This window comes from Oryx dammah, unplaced genomic scaffold (genome assembly GCF_014754425.2).
Source record: "Oryx dammah isolate SB20612 unplaced genomic scaffold, SCBI_Odam_1.1 HiC_scaffold_25, whole genome shotgun sequence".
Lineage (NCBI taxonomy): Eukaryota > Metazoa > Chordata > Mammalia > Artiodactyla > Bovidae > Oryx > Oryx dammah.
The window spans coordinates 18,633,155-18,647,123 of record NW_024070209.1 but is presented as its reverse complement, the minus strand read 5'-3'; the positions used below and the strand labels follow the sequence as shown (position 1 = coordinate 18,647,123).

General features: G+C 42.9%; 1 protein-coding gene across 2 annotated transcripts in view; it reads right to left on the bottom strand.

Annotated features, from left to right (window-relative positions):
* The window catches only part of CRIM1 (cysteine rich transmembrane BMP regulator 1), a 208,173-nt gene that overhangs the window by 108,606 nt on the left and 85,598 nt on the right, over nt 1–13,969 (bottom strand). For both annotated transcript variants that reach the window (XM_040224625.1, XM_040224626.1), the window contains exons 3-4: nt 5,612–5,854; nt 4,429–4,549 (exon numbers count right to left, since the gene is read on the bottom strand). In XM_040224625.1, the coding sequence (XP_040080559.1) occupies nt 4,429–4,549; nt 5,612–5,854 (364 nt within the window). The remainder of the gene's footprint in view (nt 1–4,428; nt 4,550–5,611; nt 5,855–13,969) is intronic.

The window sequence follows — 13,969 nt, the reverse complement described above, 5'->3', positions numbered from 1 at the left end:
AGCAAAAGTTAAATTAAAAAAAAAAAGCTTTGTAAATGGCAAGGCACATTGTAACTTAAGCTATCATTATTACAGCACCTAGATGTTACTTAAAGACTTTCCTGTTTCTTCCTTCTTGCAAAGACATCATTTGATCAATGCATCTGACAAGGCTTTCTCTTTTTAAGTTTTCTTTCTCATGGAGGCACTCACTGGCAAGTATATCTGTGCACATGTACAAATGGCCTTATGAACCATGAAGTGTGAGCTCCACGGATAGTCCCATTTTTCCTTTTTGTAATCACGCAGGGTTCAGGACCAGAGCCACTAAGACTCATTCCTTCTTACTGTCGCCTGAAAGGTACGATAAGCTGCCATTTACCTCACAACGTATTCAAGCTCCAATAGAACAGAAAAGGATGAAAAGTACCAGCAAGGTGCTTGAAGCCTAAACCAAGCTGAGGGAAGGAAGAATTAACCATGATAATTATATCACACAGAAGAACGATGTCTAAACAGGAAGAAAGTAAAAGTTGCTTAGCCACTGTCTGATTCTTTGCGACCCCATGGACTATACAGTCCACGGAATTCTCCAGGCCAGAATGCTGAGTGGGTAACTATTCCCTTCTCCAGGGGATGTTCCCAACCGAGGGATGGAACCCAGGTCTCCTGCATGGCAGGCGGATTCTTTACCAGCTGAGATACCAGGAAAGCCCTAAATAGGATGAAGTTCAAGAGAAAAGACAGCAAAAGCGGTGACAATGGAGAATGGGGCATTAAGAAAATGCAGAGATGGAGCAAGGAGAGTGGGACTAACCTGTCCTTGGAAAGGGCAGGAATGGGTGGGAGAACCAGTACTTAGCAGGCATGGAAGCGGAAAGAGGTATCCATGCATGATAAGGACACCCGGAAGAGCTCAGCTCAGCTCGTGTTCCAGGAGTGAATGAACAACTGAATGAAAAAAATGAACTGAAAACGGGCAGCTCAAAAGGAGATTCACAAAGCGAGCAAGTACTGAAACAGGGCAGGCAGTGGCCTGAATGGGCGACAGTCTCACTGAGAATGGCAGTTCCATTTGGATGGGAATGAAGGTGGGAGGAATTTATTCTTCAAGATGAGGGGAAACATGTCCACAGATTCCTTTTCTAGTCTATGCAAGTACAATAAATCCTACAGAAAAGGGGGAAGGTAGACCTCTTCTGCTAAAGCTTCCAATACTTTATACTCCATCCTGACTGTAAAGGGCTTCTCCCCCAGAATTCTCCATATAATCAGTTCTGATCTCAAATGGCTTTAACTTCTTAACAATGCTCTTTATAAATATGCTGGTAAAGGTCAAGTCATCATAACAGGGTTTTGCATATTCTAAAATGATCTTCTTTATATCTAATCATGGTCTCAAAGAAAACTTTTGATGTGGATCACACACAAGGATAAAGCTATGTAGCCTTTTTCCCCTTCACTATTATAACATATTAGGCTTTCTTTCTGTTTCTACTTTCATGTGATTGTTTGGGTTTTTATTCTCCTGACAAAGAATGACCTGAATGCCATCCTCCTTAATAAGCAGGAAGCTCAATATGCTCAAGTCAAGTCATGATCTGAGTCTATTCTGCATTTACTGATTCATTTGAAATTAACACATATGCAGAGGAAAAGAAAGGACACAATTCCTGACCTGTAGAAATGTCCTTTAGCTGGTGAGACAAGACTTTATCCATGTTAACAGTTACATAACAATGCAAGGAAGTATATGATTAATTGGCAACATGGACAGGATATGTTGGGAGTACCTAGGGAGTGAGCTCGGTGTTGGCTGCAGAACAAAGACCTTGTGGATAAAGTGGAATTTAACTGAGAGGTGAGCCCTGTGCTTGGAGCAGAGGATTTCTGCAGAACTAAGAACTGGCCATAAAGTAGAGAGTTGGGGGAAAACTGCAACGGTTTTATAGTGAGACAAGGAGGAGCATTAGTACCTAATGGCAGAAAGATAACATTTCTCTTCTGCAATATATGTCAACATGGCCAATAGTGGGCCTGTTCATTCATTCATTCATAAATGTAAGTTCACATTTTATACCATATGGAAAGCTATAAAATACTCCCATCCCTTGAGAAGCACACAGAATTTGAGAGTGCCCCCCCAAAATTGCTGATTTCAATGTATTATGAAAACTGCTATGATAAAGTTATACATGGGAATTATTATTAATTATTATTAATACATTATAAGGGTAGAGGAGAGACACCTGTCATCTTTAGGGGCTGAAGACTGAAAAACGCTTCAAGGAGAAGGAAATGTAGTCCTGAAAAAGGAGAAGCTTGTAGAAGGGGAAGGCAAATCCAAGGGCCCAAAGCCTGAGAGCATGACAGGGGGAGGGGGAGGGTGGGGTGCGGGGGAGGTAGAGGGGCTGTTTCAGGTGGGAACACAGGATGCACATGGACAGGGGCAGCAGGGGAGGAAGGGTCACTGACTATTTAAAATACAGGAAACCGAAGAGCTGTGAGAACTCCCTCCCTGCAAATAATTCACCGTGGGATTCTGAATGGCTTCCTTCTCCATATTTCCAACTTCTATATCAGAGTCACCTTTAACTGACCACTCTTTGGTTCTGAATTTCAATGTAAAAATTATGTCAACATATAATAACCATCCCAAGGTTTATGTTTACAGGACTCACAGAAGCATGGGGATAAGAAGGCCTCTACTCAAACCTCCTTTCCACAGTGATGTTTTTCCTAAGCATCTCTGGAAGGTGCCCACCCAGAGGGAGAGAAGGCTCTCCAGCCACAGGGAGCTCAGTTTATCTCCGGAAACAGCCAAGTTCACGACTGTGCACCATTGGTTGTGAAAAATTATTTTTTTCTTAAATTGAGATTTAATATGCCTTCCTGTGGCTTCTATCCATTTTGGCCCCCTAGCGTGAATGAAAAAATAGCCTACTGTGCCTCCTACATGCAGATGGTGTTATGTTCATAACAGTGCACTGAGACTGGTCCCTTTTCCTCTCTGCCGGTCTTGTGAATCTACAACTGGCTCAGTTTACATTAAGTGGTCTAATATCATGTGTCACCTTTTTTCAGGAAGACCTTGAAGGGACATCTGTCGCTAGTAGCAACGCTCCATTTTCTTCCTTTCCTGATAAGTTAAGTATGTTTGCACGATACCTCCACCCTTTCCAAGCATTTCACGTAAATTAGCACACTGTAATGTCATAAGAAAAGGCTGCACCACTGCATTTTTGTAGGTCACAAAAATCTTTGCATGTGTTTTATGATACACTATAAAGGACTGGGTAAGTCCTGTAAAATATGTCTGAGAGAATCCTATGGTTTCTCTCAGGACAATGATTAGGAAATGCCAAAGAATTAAAGCATTTTAAGAGAAGAAAGAAGAAACCAGTAATGAGAATCAATTCTGCATGTCTACTCCAATCACGGACAAATCACCGATACTTAACTAGAGACCATACACATTCCTATCTTAGCAAACCATCTGTATCATCACAATTGCTCCTGCAACAGCTCTAGATGCTAAGTGCCTGGTACTGGGGGAGAAAGAGGCTAGACATGGGGTTAAGGAAGGCACCACGTTAACTCTGGATGTTAACTGTGGACCAGAAGTTGAAAGAAATGAGATGACTTGTCAAAATCATGACTTAGTGGCCTGGGAAAGCTGTAGGGGAGGACCTGGCAGGGAAGAGGGGAGGGCAACTCAGCAGGGGAACAGCATGTAAGCCCCCAGTGTCCCAGCTCAGTCTTTCCAGAAGCAAAGCACAAAGTGCCAGCTCTATGGTGGTCCTATGAATCCTGGCAGCGAGGTGGTCTGGGCACCCCTGAGTTCTAGAGTAAGCCTAGGCCCACAGGGTTAAGGAGATGCTACTAAGACTAAAATGACAGCAGTTTCCCCCCTATCAAGCCAAAGAGAGATTTGTTTGTTACTTCAGAAAGCATTATGGAAATCTAAACTCACTGTGGCCTTGGCAAGCTATGGTTCTGGGTAGATGTGTAACAACAAACATTAAGGACCCCTGAGGAGCAATTCTATGATGCATGCAGTGCTCCGTCCTGTTGGACACAACAGTTAAACACCTTAAGAGTCATTGTGGAGGATCAAGCGACATGCCTCCCGTGGGTCCATACCTCGCTGCCTACCTGGCTACATACTGAGGGACACACGTGCCTGTTCAGGACCCAGCCTCGAAAGTGCACAGGCACCCCAGCCTGAGGATCTGCTAGGGATTAGGGACTTATCCTGAGGACACCTGCCTTTGGCCCATACGTGGAACTACCAAGTCACAGTAACAGTTCAGTGACTTCTCCACACAAACAGGAGGATCTTAGGGTTCCCTGGCACTTGGGAAAAGCAAACTGCATGCCTGAAATTGATTTTTAGATGCCACCACACTGGACAGAGGAGAAAGCGTGATAAACAGACAACAGACCAACCTTGTTGGAAGAGTGCAGCAGCCATCCGCTGTGAGTCTGACTTGGGTTTCGTAGCTGTCCAAGGGGCACACGGTTTGCTGAAAGGAGGGGCACTCCACAGTGCTGCAGTCCACACTGAAAACTGGGGGGCAAATAGAGGCATGGGTCACTGTTACGTTTACTTGCACTTAAGAGTCCCCAAATGAAAACCCTGGCTCTTTGAATTTTTGCAGTTTCCTTGTTTCTTCAAAACCCTGTCTTGGCACTGGCATTTTCATTTCAGTCAATGTGAGAGAACTATAATATGACTCAAATTTTCTGTTCAAGAAAAGAAGGGAACAGGGCACTGAAGAGTTAAGATGCAGACACAGAGAAAGACAAAGCGTTAGACCAATGGTGGTTCTGTGGATGGTGACGATCAGCCAGAGGTATTTCAGATGCAACAGTTCAAGAGACGAGCAAGGGATTGCGAGGCTTGAGCATTTAACTAGCAGTTAAAAAAAAAAAAATCTGACCGATGGTTAGAAACTTTCAAAGAGGCAATCACTCCAGTCCAGACCTAGTCACAGACCACAATGCAGTCACAAGAACAAGGATGTTAGAAATGCCATAGAGCAAGGAACAGCTGGGATATGACAACAAAACGAATGTGGCACAGAGGTTGAGTAAATAGTCAAAGGTGACTCAGCACATGCTATAAAGTCAGCCGAGGAATGGTGGGGAGCTGGCACGCAGACAGACAGGGGCTGAGTATTTCCCGATAAGATGGCTGGCACTTGATGCATGTATTTATCTAAACATAACTTTCTGTTTTATGTATGATGATTGTTTTTAAATGTAATACTTTAAAATGACAGATATATCTGCAAATGAGGATGATGACCTTCTCTGGGGGAATGAAGAAGGCAGCCAGAGGACCATAAATTTTAACCCTACTGCCCCTATCAAGCAAACTTTGAAGGAAAAAAAAGAAGAGGAGAAAAAGCCAGGATCCCTCTCTGAAGGTGCTTATGTACCAGTTGATTATCTGGTCCTCTGACTGGAGGGCAGAAGTCAGACTGCCAGTAGCTCAAAGTAACAGGTCTGCAGAGCTCATCAGCATAGCCTGTGTGTGGGGGGTAGGGGGGGCAGGGGAGGTGGTGGTTAGCTGCTGCTACCCTCTGATGCAAAGCAGCGAGGCTGCTGGGACCACACCTGTGCATACCTGGTTTGCACTCATAGAGGTCACAGCACTCTCCCGGCTTCCCTGAGGCTTTGGACACAAGGATGTTCAGGTATCCTGGCTGGCAGACTTTCCGCAGGCAGCCCGCGGGGTCGCATACACAGCGGCTGGGGAGGGGGCAGCACTCCCCAGGAGGCGCGTAGCCCTCGATCAGAACGGAGTCTTCAGGACAACGTGGAGAGAACTGGACTTCACAGCGGGCCTTGGAGCAATCTGGCTTCTCTTCTGAATGGGAGAGAAAGAGTTTAGCACAGGCCCAAGGGGGCAGCGCAGAGCACTTTGCCCAGAAGTGCAGGCAGTCTTTATGATCTAACTAGCCAAGAGGAGGAGACAGACAGATATCCAGCGAGAACCTCAAATGCAGCTGTCTCTCGTGGGACTCTCTCCCAAGACCTGCTCCTGACACAGGGCGAGAGGTGGACACCGCCTCTCCCGTCATCCCATCCCCCTTCCTTGTGCTGAACAATCCGTGTCCAACACATGGACCAGATGAGGAAAGACCAAGGGAAGATACGGATGTGCCACGGAGACTCTGAAAACGGGACCGAGCCGCTGACCACTGAAAAGATCTTTAGTTTGAAAGGAGTTTTAAGGTCTGTTCTTTGTGAACAGTGTACATTTAAACACCAAAAACAGACCCACAAATACCTAATGGCTATTTTGGGGTCCGGAGACAAGGTGCATGGCAGTCAACATGGAGGAATTTGACCTCCCTGCTCTGAAATTTGAGGCGATGAAGTACTTAAGATGATATGAAAGCTTCAGCAAGATGGATATTGAGCCCAATTCCCATGTCATTTCCCTAAATGACATCTAGAGTGTTTCTATCCCTAGCAGAGGTCCATCAGATGTACCTCGTTCTCCCTTCTCCAGTACTGTGTCACTAACCTACTGCTGCACTTCCATTTTAGAGAGTAAATAAATAAACAAATCAAGCAAAGACAGACCGAGTTTATGAAGCCCCAGTCTACAGCTCAGTTTCTTGGTTTAAGCTTTTAATTAACCTATAGCAACATTAGGCCCTGGAGAAAAACCCTGAAATAAACCAAAAGCGCATCATCACAGCCCCGTGACCTTTGCGGGCAAAGAGTTTGGGACTTGCTGGGGGAAAACACACCTTGTGGTACTGGGGTATGTTCATAAACTGTCTTTCCTTGTGCAAAACCTACAGAGAATCACAAAGCTGGGTAAGGTGCAAGAGGTCTCCCAGTTTATCCTTCTAAATGAAAATTTTAGTCTGTTTTGCAGATAAAGAACCTGAAGTCCTAGCATTCAAGTGAACTATCTAAGGTTAGTGGTAAAAATAAAGCAAGAATCCAGGCCTCCTCACTTCTAGTCCCCTTAGCTCTTTACATTACAAAAGTAGGTCTATTTACAAAATCTAAGTGTCCCTCAGGTCATTTTCAACCTTGATTGCTGTATCTTTCACTTCACTACCATCTCCCGTGTCTAACGCTGTATCTTGCATTTCACTGTCCATATCCCTTGTCTAACTATTTCTTACCTAACCAAAGATAGCATAGGTGAGTCTTCATACTCATAGTTCTAGTAAATTCATGCAAAGATATTTCTTGAGTGCCTGCTGTTCCAGCAGCCTTGTTTCCACAAGGAAAACAGACATAGATCTCTGCCCTCATATAGTTTACAATCCAGGAGACAGTGGTATAAAATAATTGGTAAAATAAATAATCAAACTATATAGTAGGAGCAGGTGGTAAGTGTTGGGTGTGTGTGTGGGAAGCAGAACAGAGCAAGGGGGAATCAGTGCACGGAAGAAGTGGTGGGGGGAGGGGATCCAGTTACAATTTGGTTGGAATAGGCATCAGTGGGAAGCTGATGTTTGAACAGGTTCACAGAAGTGAGGGGTGGGCCACGGAGAAGCGTGTCCCAGCAGAGGGCACAGCTATGGCAGTTCTGTGTGTCCCAAGAAAAGCAAGAGGCCAGTGTGGCAGCAACGGGATGTACAGAGGATGCATATACCCGATTTCCCATCACAACCCTGAGCAATTGCCTTGAGAAGAGAACATAAGTAAAAGAAATTCAGTTCCTGGATCCGCATCAGTGTGGGCAGAACAGATCAAAGAGCTGAGGAGGAGAAAGCTATAAGGGAGATGAAGCATGTAAAGTACATTGATGGATGATCTGGCAAATACAAACACATGGTCTCACAATTAATAAGATGGCTACGACTTTAACTGGAACTAGCACTTAATTTCTCCTCTTGTTAATGTGCTGTCGTGGACGTATTCTGCATCACATTCTACTACATTCTAATCACGCAAAATATTTGTTACGTATGATCAGACTTCTCAAATATATGCTTCAATACAACCCAACACATTAGATCTTCCTATTTATTCTGCTGTCTAAGTTTCTTTTAACAGTTCCAACATTGTCACCTACTGGTGTATATTTTGCAGCTCAAGCCTTGAGAGATTTACTTAAGACCTGCCTTAGTCACACAGGTGGGATTAAGGTAGGCCCACCACAAACACTGTCTGAACTGAAATGACTTAAGAATGTTAAAAATAAGGACTAAATCTTACTAAATGCTTTTTCAACTTTTGTCAAGATTCATATTGGCTTTCCCTTTAATTTACTAATATGATCAATTAGTAGATCTCAAACCAGTCTGAGGATAAACCCTGTTTCTAAAGACCCAGCTGGATTTGACTTCCCAACATTCTGATATTTTTAGATTAATAAGTTTGTAATACTAGCCTGAAGCTCTCTCTTTGTGTACGTGTGTGTGTGTTTGTGCGTGCACACGCTGGCCTCATCCAGTTTTAGTTTTAGAACTTTCTTAATGAAATGTTTATCATTCTACCTCTTTCTCGGCTATAAAGCAGTTCGAGTAACCCAAGATTTCTCTATTATTTGATGTTTTCATACAACTCACTTATGAAACTACCTGAACTCTGGAGTTTTGTTTGTTTGTTTTTTTAAAGAAGGAAAGAACTGATTTCTTCTTTGGTTACTAGATTATTCAGGTGTTCCACCTCTTTTAGAATTATCTGTACTAACACATATTAGTTAAGAAATATCTCATTCCCCTAGATTTTCAAATTCACTTCAGGCTTTACGGACCAAGCTTTCTTTCTTTATATGTTCAAGGGTTCTTTCAAGTTTTCAAATTTATTCCTTCTTTGTTTTTCAGAACGCTTAACTGGCTTTCCTCTAAATTTAAAGATTACTGTTTAGTTCACTTTCTCTTTTATCTTCTCAGAAGTCTGAATAATTTTAATTAAGATTTTAACACTTCAGCCAGATGCTGTTTTTGTTTTAATTTCTGATATGTACTACTTTAATGTAACTCATCATTTCTAATTCCATTTGATCTCCTCTTTAACTAAAGACATTTAAGAACAGTTAGCAAATTTCGGCATGGGTAGATTGTCTTCGGCTTTCTTTTTGAGTTTAATTTATAGTTTCACTGCCCTATTGTCAGAGAATTTAGGCTATACAATCTTCTACTTCTGTTAATTTCTTGAATTTATCCATTTCTGTTTTATTGGCATGGGGGTATGTTTACATGGCCGATGGCCAACTTTAAAATATATGAGTATTCATAAAGGACATATATTCTGTTTATTGAATTCAAACCTGCAAATCTATTAAATCAAGCTTAATTATGACCCTCAGCTTACCCAGATCTTACATTTTTTACCTGATTTCCAAGAAGTATCTATAAAAATCTCCCACTATGAACCAGCAACTTCTCCTTGTATTTCTAACATCTCCCACTATGAACCAGCAACTTCTCCTTGTATTTCTAACAGTTTCTATTTTTCAAGGCTGTGTTGATAACTACATGACTAGCTAGCAGGCATAAGATTCAAGCCTGTTATACTGACTTGGCAAACTGTAAAGTGATGATGCTTTCAAGGAATTTAGATTTCTAAGATATAATTTTTTTATTTTTGTAATCATTAGTGTTCTTAGCTTTATTCTTTCCTTCTACCATCTATTCACCTTTCAGTAGATTACCTAGAACACCTACTCATCCAGCATCCTTCCCTTGCTCCAACCAGTCATCTGTCTGTCACTTAAACCCAACTATGGTTATCAGAGCACCAGGAATTGTCTTTCTGATACCTTCTTTCTCAGCCTGTTTCTCAATAATTCCTGCAGTAGATTTCATTTATTCATTTGTCTCTCCTCCATCTCTCTTTCGTGGAGAAAATAAAGAGAAAACTATAGACACACCGTATATTCTTCTATCATTTAGAAGGCTGCTATGACATTACCTCTGAATTTTAAGTTTTATCCATTTGAACAGAAGCCTCTCTTAACTCTTTCCCTATGGTGTCTAACAAATCAATATATAATATTTAACCTAATTAACAAGCTTTTCAGTCTGGTTCCCCTGGCAACACTTCACAACTGGCATCTTAAAAAAAAAAAAAACTTCCCCAGATATAGAAAAACTAAAGCGACAGTATCACTTACAACAGAGATAATTAAGGGAAATAAGCTGGTTTCATCATATTAACATCATATTAATAATCTTCCTTAAAGAGGTGAGTCCTCAAAATGCTGAGGGTCGCCCCATATTAAAGTGACATTACAATAATAATGGCAAGTTTCTATCAATCCTCATCACTTTAACCCATGTGCCTGCATCTTGGCTATTTGTAGACTTTCTCCAGGTCCACATGTCAAAAGGAAAAGTACAATCATGATCTACAAGTAGCAAATGCATTCAAGGTTTTATTTTTTTGCTTTAAACACAGATTTCAATAAAACCAAAGCCAAAAGAAAAATGACTAAACAGAAAAATTTTACTGCCAGATCCTCATTCTATTTAATTTCTGTAGAGTCTCACACATCTGACAATGGAGCCTTCTTCCTTTTTCAAAATCTCTTAAAATGGCCACTTAAAAATAACAGCAGATACTCTGTACACTTATTAATGGAAAACAGGCCATGTGAATGAGTGAGAGTTGCTCAGTCGTGTCCTGCTCTTTGCAACCCCATGGACTGTAGCCCACCAGGCTCCTCTGTCCATGGAATTCTTCAGACAAGACTACTGGAGTGGGTAGCCATTTCCTTCCCCAGGGGATCTTCCTGACCCAGGGATGGGGCCCGGGTCTCCTGCATGGTAGGCAGATTCTTTACCATCTGAGCCACCAGGGAAGCCCCAGGCCATGCAAAATGGACTAGTAAACTGAGACTGGCAGCTGCTTCTGGGCACTCTGCTTTGCTGAAGTCTATCCTGCTTCTCATATATACAGCATACATGCACACAGGGAACCCGTCATCATTCGGAGACAATCCTTGGGCATTCCTAACTATGGTGATATTTCAAGGGACCCCAAATTTGGATTAGAACTAATATAGCAGGTAGAACACGGCATTAAGAAGGGAAGAGTCTGGGATCACTGTTTTCCCCACACCTCACTGGTAATCTCCTTCCTTTATTATAACCTCATTCCTTTATAATCCAAAGTCCCAGAGTAGCAATGGCATTGATGGAGGGTACCACAGGGGCCACTAGGTGGTCCTGGGAGACACATCTTGGTACCAGTTGAGAAGCAATCTGTGAATCCTTTTTTTAATCCATTCATTCAACACATATTTACTGAGTGACTTCCACGCACCAGGGGTTCTAGGCAGAGGGCTTAGAGCAGGCAATAAAACAAAGTCCTTGCTTGCCTTCCTGGATTTACCATTCCAAAGGAGTTACATAATAAACAAAGAACTACACAGCATCATGCCAGATAGCAACAAATTCTTGGAAGCAGAATTGGACATCTGGGTATAAAGTACTAGCCAGGTAGGTGAAGGCAGGACACGGCACCTGCACAAAGACCAGGATAAAAGGTGGCGGAAGGTGGGCAAATGTAGGACCGGGGAGGGGGGCAGTCCCAGATACAGGAAACAGCAAGAATAAAGGCTCCAAGGCAAGAACAAGCTTACTCTCCATGTAGAGAATATTTATCTCATGATAGTTAAGAAGAAATCTGAATTAGTACAATTCACAAGTAGAAATACCAGTAAAGACAAGAAAAATATTTTGGTGAGTGACAGTTCTTATTAAGGATTCAATTCTCACCATCAGGCTGGAGCACTGAAAGCAGCATCTACCCACTGGACACCTTCTCTGGGGAAGGAGGCGCCACGCCTAGCCGCGTGCTCACGGCCCTTCACCCTCCCATGTGAAGGAGACGACCTTGGCATCGCTACTCAGTAGATGAGGAGACGGGCACAGAGAGACTAAGGAACTTGGCGGAGGTCACACAATAAGTGGCAGAGCCTCCCAAGCAGTCTTCACACTAGTGCGCAATGCGGAAAGCAAGAGAAACTTCAACTTTCCTGGTATGTGCATGTCTAGTCAATGGCTACAGTTTTGCTCACATGTAGAATGCGAAGGTCACTTGCAAAGATAAAGAGGTTCAGGGTCTTCGGCTGTGTCCTCATCACTTTCTGGTTGGCCCTTTTCCCCATCTCATCTGCTCCTTGGCCGTACAGACATAAAGGAGGGGCTTTCTTACATCCAGCATTATTTTGTTCTGAAAGCTTCTATTACAAATGTGAGATATTTTATCCTATGCTTTTAAATTTAGAGACCGACTCCTTTAAAGTTACACTGTGAATTCTTTTCATTCACATTCCATGATTTTATCATAACCTTTTTTGGCAAGCTCTGCAGTGAAGACTTGTTCCACACAATCATAACCCCAAGGGGAAAAAATTAGGCTTGTTGATACAGTCCCAGAAATATTTCATATTTCAGCTCGTTCGGAAACACCAGCTGTACTTTCCCAGCATTTTCTTTCAGAATTTAACAGTGATGGAACCCACACAGAGCCTTTCCTTGGTGGTTTGTTAAGCATGCCATATTAAATTGTTTTCAAATACCTAATAAAGTTGTACCAGAGTGGAATATAAATTAGCCCAATATAAAGAACAATAATTAAATGATCTGTAAGACCACAACATGTGATTCTTAAACTCAGTGGTTCTCAACCCTGGCTGTGCATTAGGCTCACTTACAAACTTTTAAGTATGCCACTGTCTTGGAGCCCATCTCAAATCAATTACATCAGAATTCCTGGGGGAGGAACCTGAGAATTTCTATTTGTTTCAACAGCTCCCTGGGTGAGTCTATCCTGTGATAAGGGTTGATAACCACAGTGTTACTTCTTCCAGCCAAATGAGAATCTTTACAATGGAGTTCTCTATTGACAACAAAGCTTTACCAGGGGCACGTTCAAACATCCTGGCAAATGGCAGCTGGCCAAATGCCAAAGAAGCATGAAGCCCTCCAGATGTCTGCCTGCCACTGAGTGGTCCAGGCTGTATTGCTGAGCCCCTGGTACCTCCAGGCGTCTTCCAGACCACACCTCTTTTCTAAGCAGGATATTACTGAGCTGAGTTGTAAACGATGCTTTCAATTAGAGCCTGGCTGGGCCTGCAGCACCTGCAACAGTATCAGCTGGGAGCCTGTGAGAACTATAGAAGCCCAGAGCCCACCCATGCCAGGCCTACTGAGTCTGAATCTGCACTGAAGCAGATGCGACAAAGTGCTCTAGTCGGGTGGTTCTCTAACAGTGGTCCACTGACCGGCACATTGGCTTTCCCTGGGAACTTGCTGCAGAGGCAATTCTAAGGCCCGCATCTTGAGCGTGGGGCCTGAACAAACCCTCTGCTGAACAAAGTCTGTCTGAACAAACCCTCCAGGGGATTCTCACGCGTGCTATCCTTTGAGAACCGCAGTGCTAGAATTCTGATTCTCAACATCAGAAGCCCCTGTGGAACTTTAAAAGGTTCAAAAGCTCAGAATACATCCCAAACCAATTAAGTCAGAATCACTAGAAGTGGGACCCCAGTATCAGTCATTTTTAAGTCTCCCAGGTGACTCCAATGTACAGTAAGAATTTATTCACTGTTCTAGCACACACACACACCACTGCTATCCCCTGTTCCACGGACAGAGGAGCCTGGTGGGCTACCGTCCATGGGATCACAAAGAGTCGGACACGACTGAGTGACTAACATTTTTTTTTTTTTTTACCAGCACACACAGAGCACTCCCATCTCCTATTCTCCTGGGAGACTCAAAGCTGCTTTCAACCTTAGGAAACGTGAATCAACAATTTCTCTGGAATCTTCCTGAAAGGGGTCAGAGCTTCCTGGGAGGAATGAAAAAAGCTTGGAGGGGTTTCCAGGATCTGTTTCAGGTGGTAGGTGCTGGGGAAGAGGGAGCGGGGAAAGGGAGAGACCCCAAATGGGCCCCACATGCATCTGCCAGGGTTTTAAATCATAGTTTACGGAAATTTATTAGAGTTGTTGAGTCCAGAGATATTTTATTTCATCATCTGTTAATTCACACCAGGA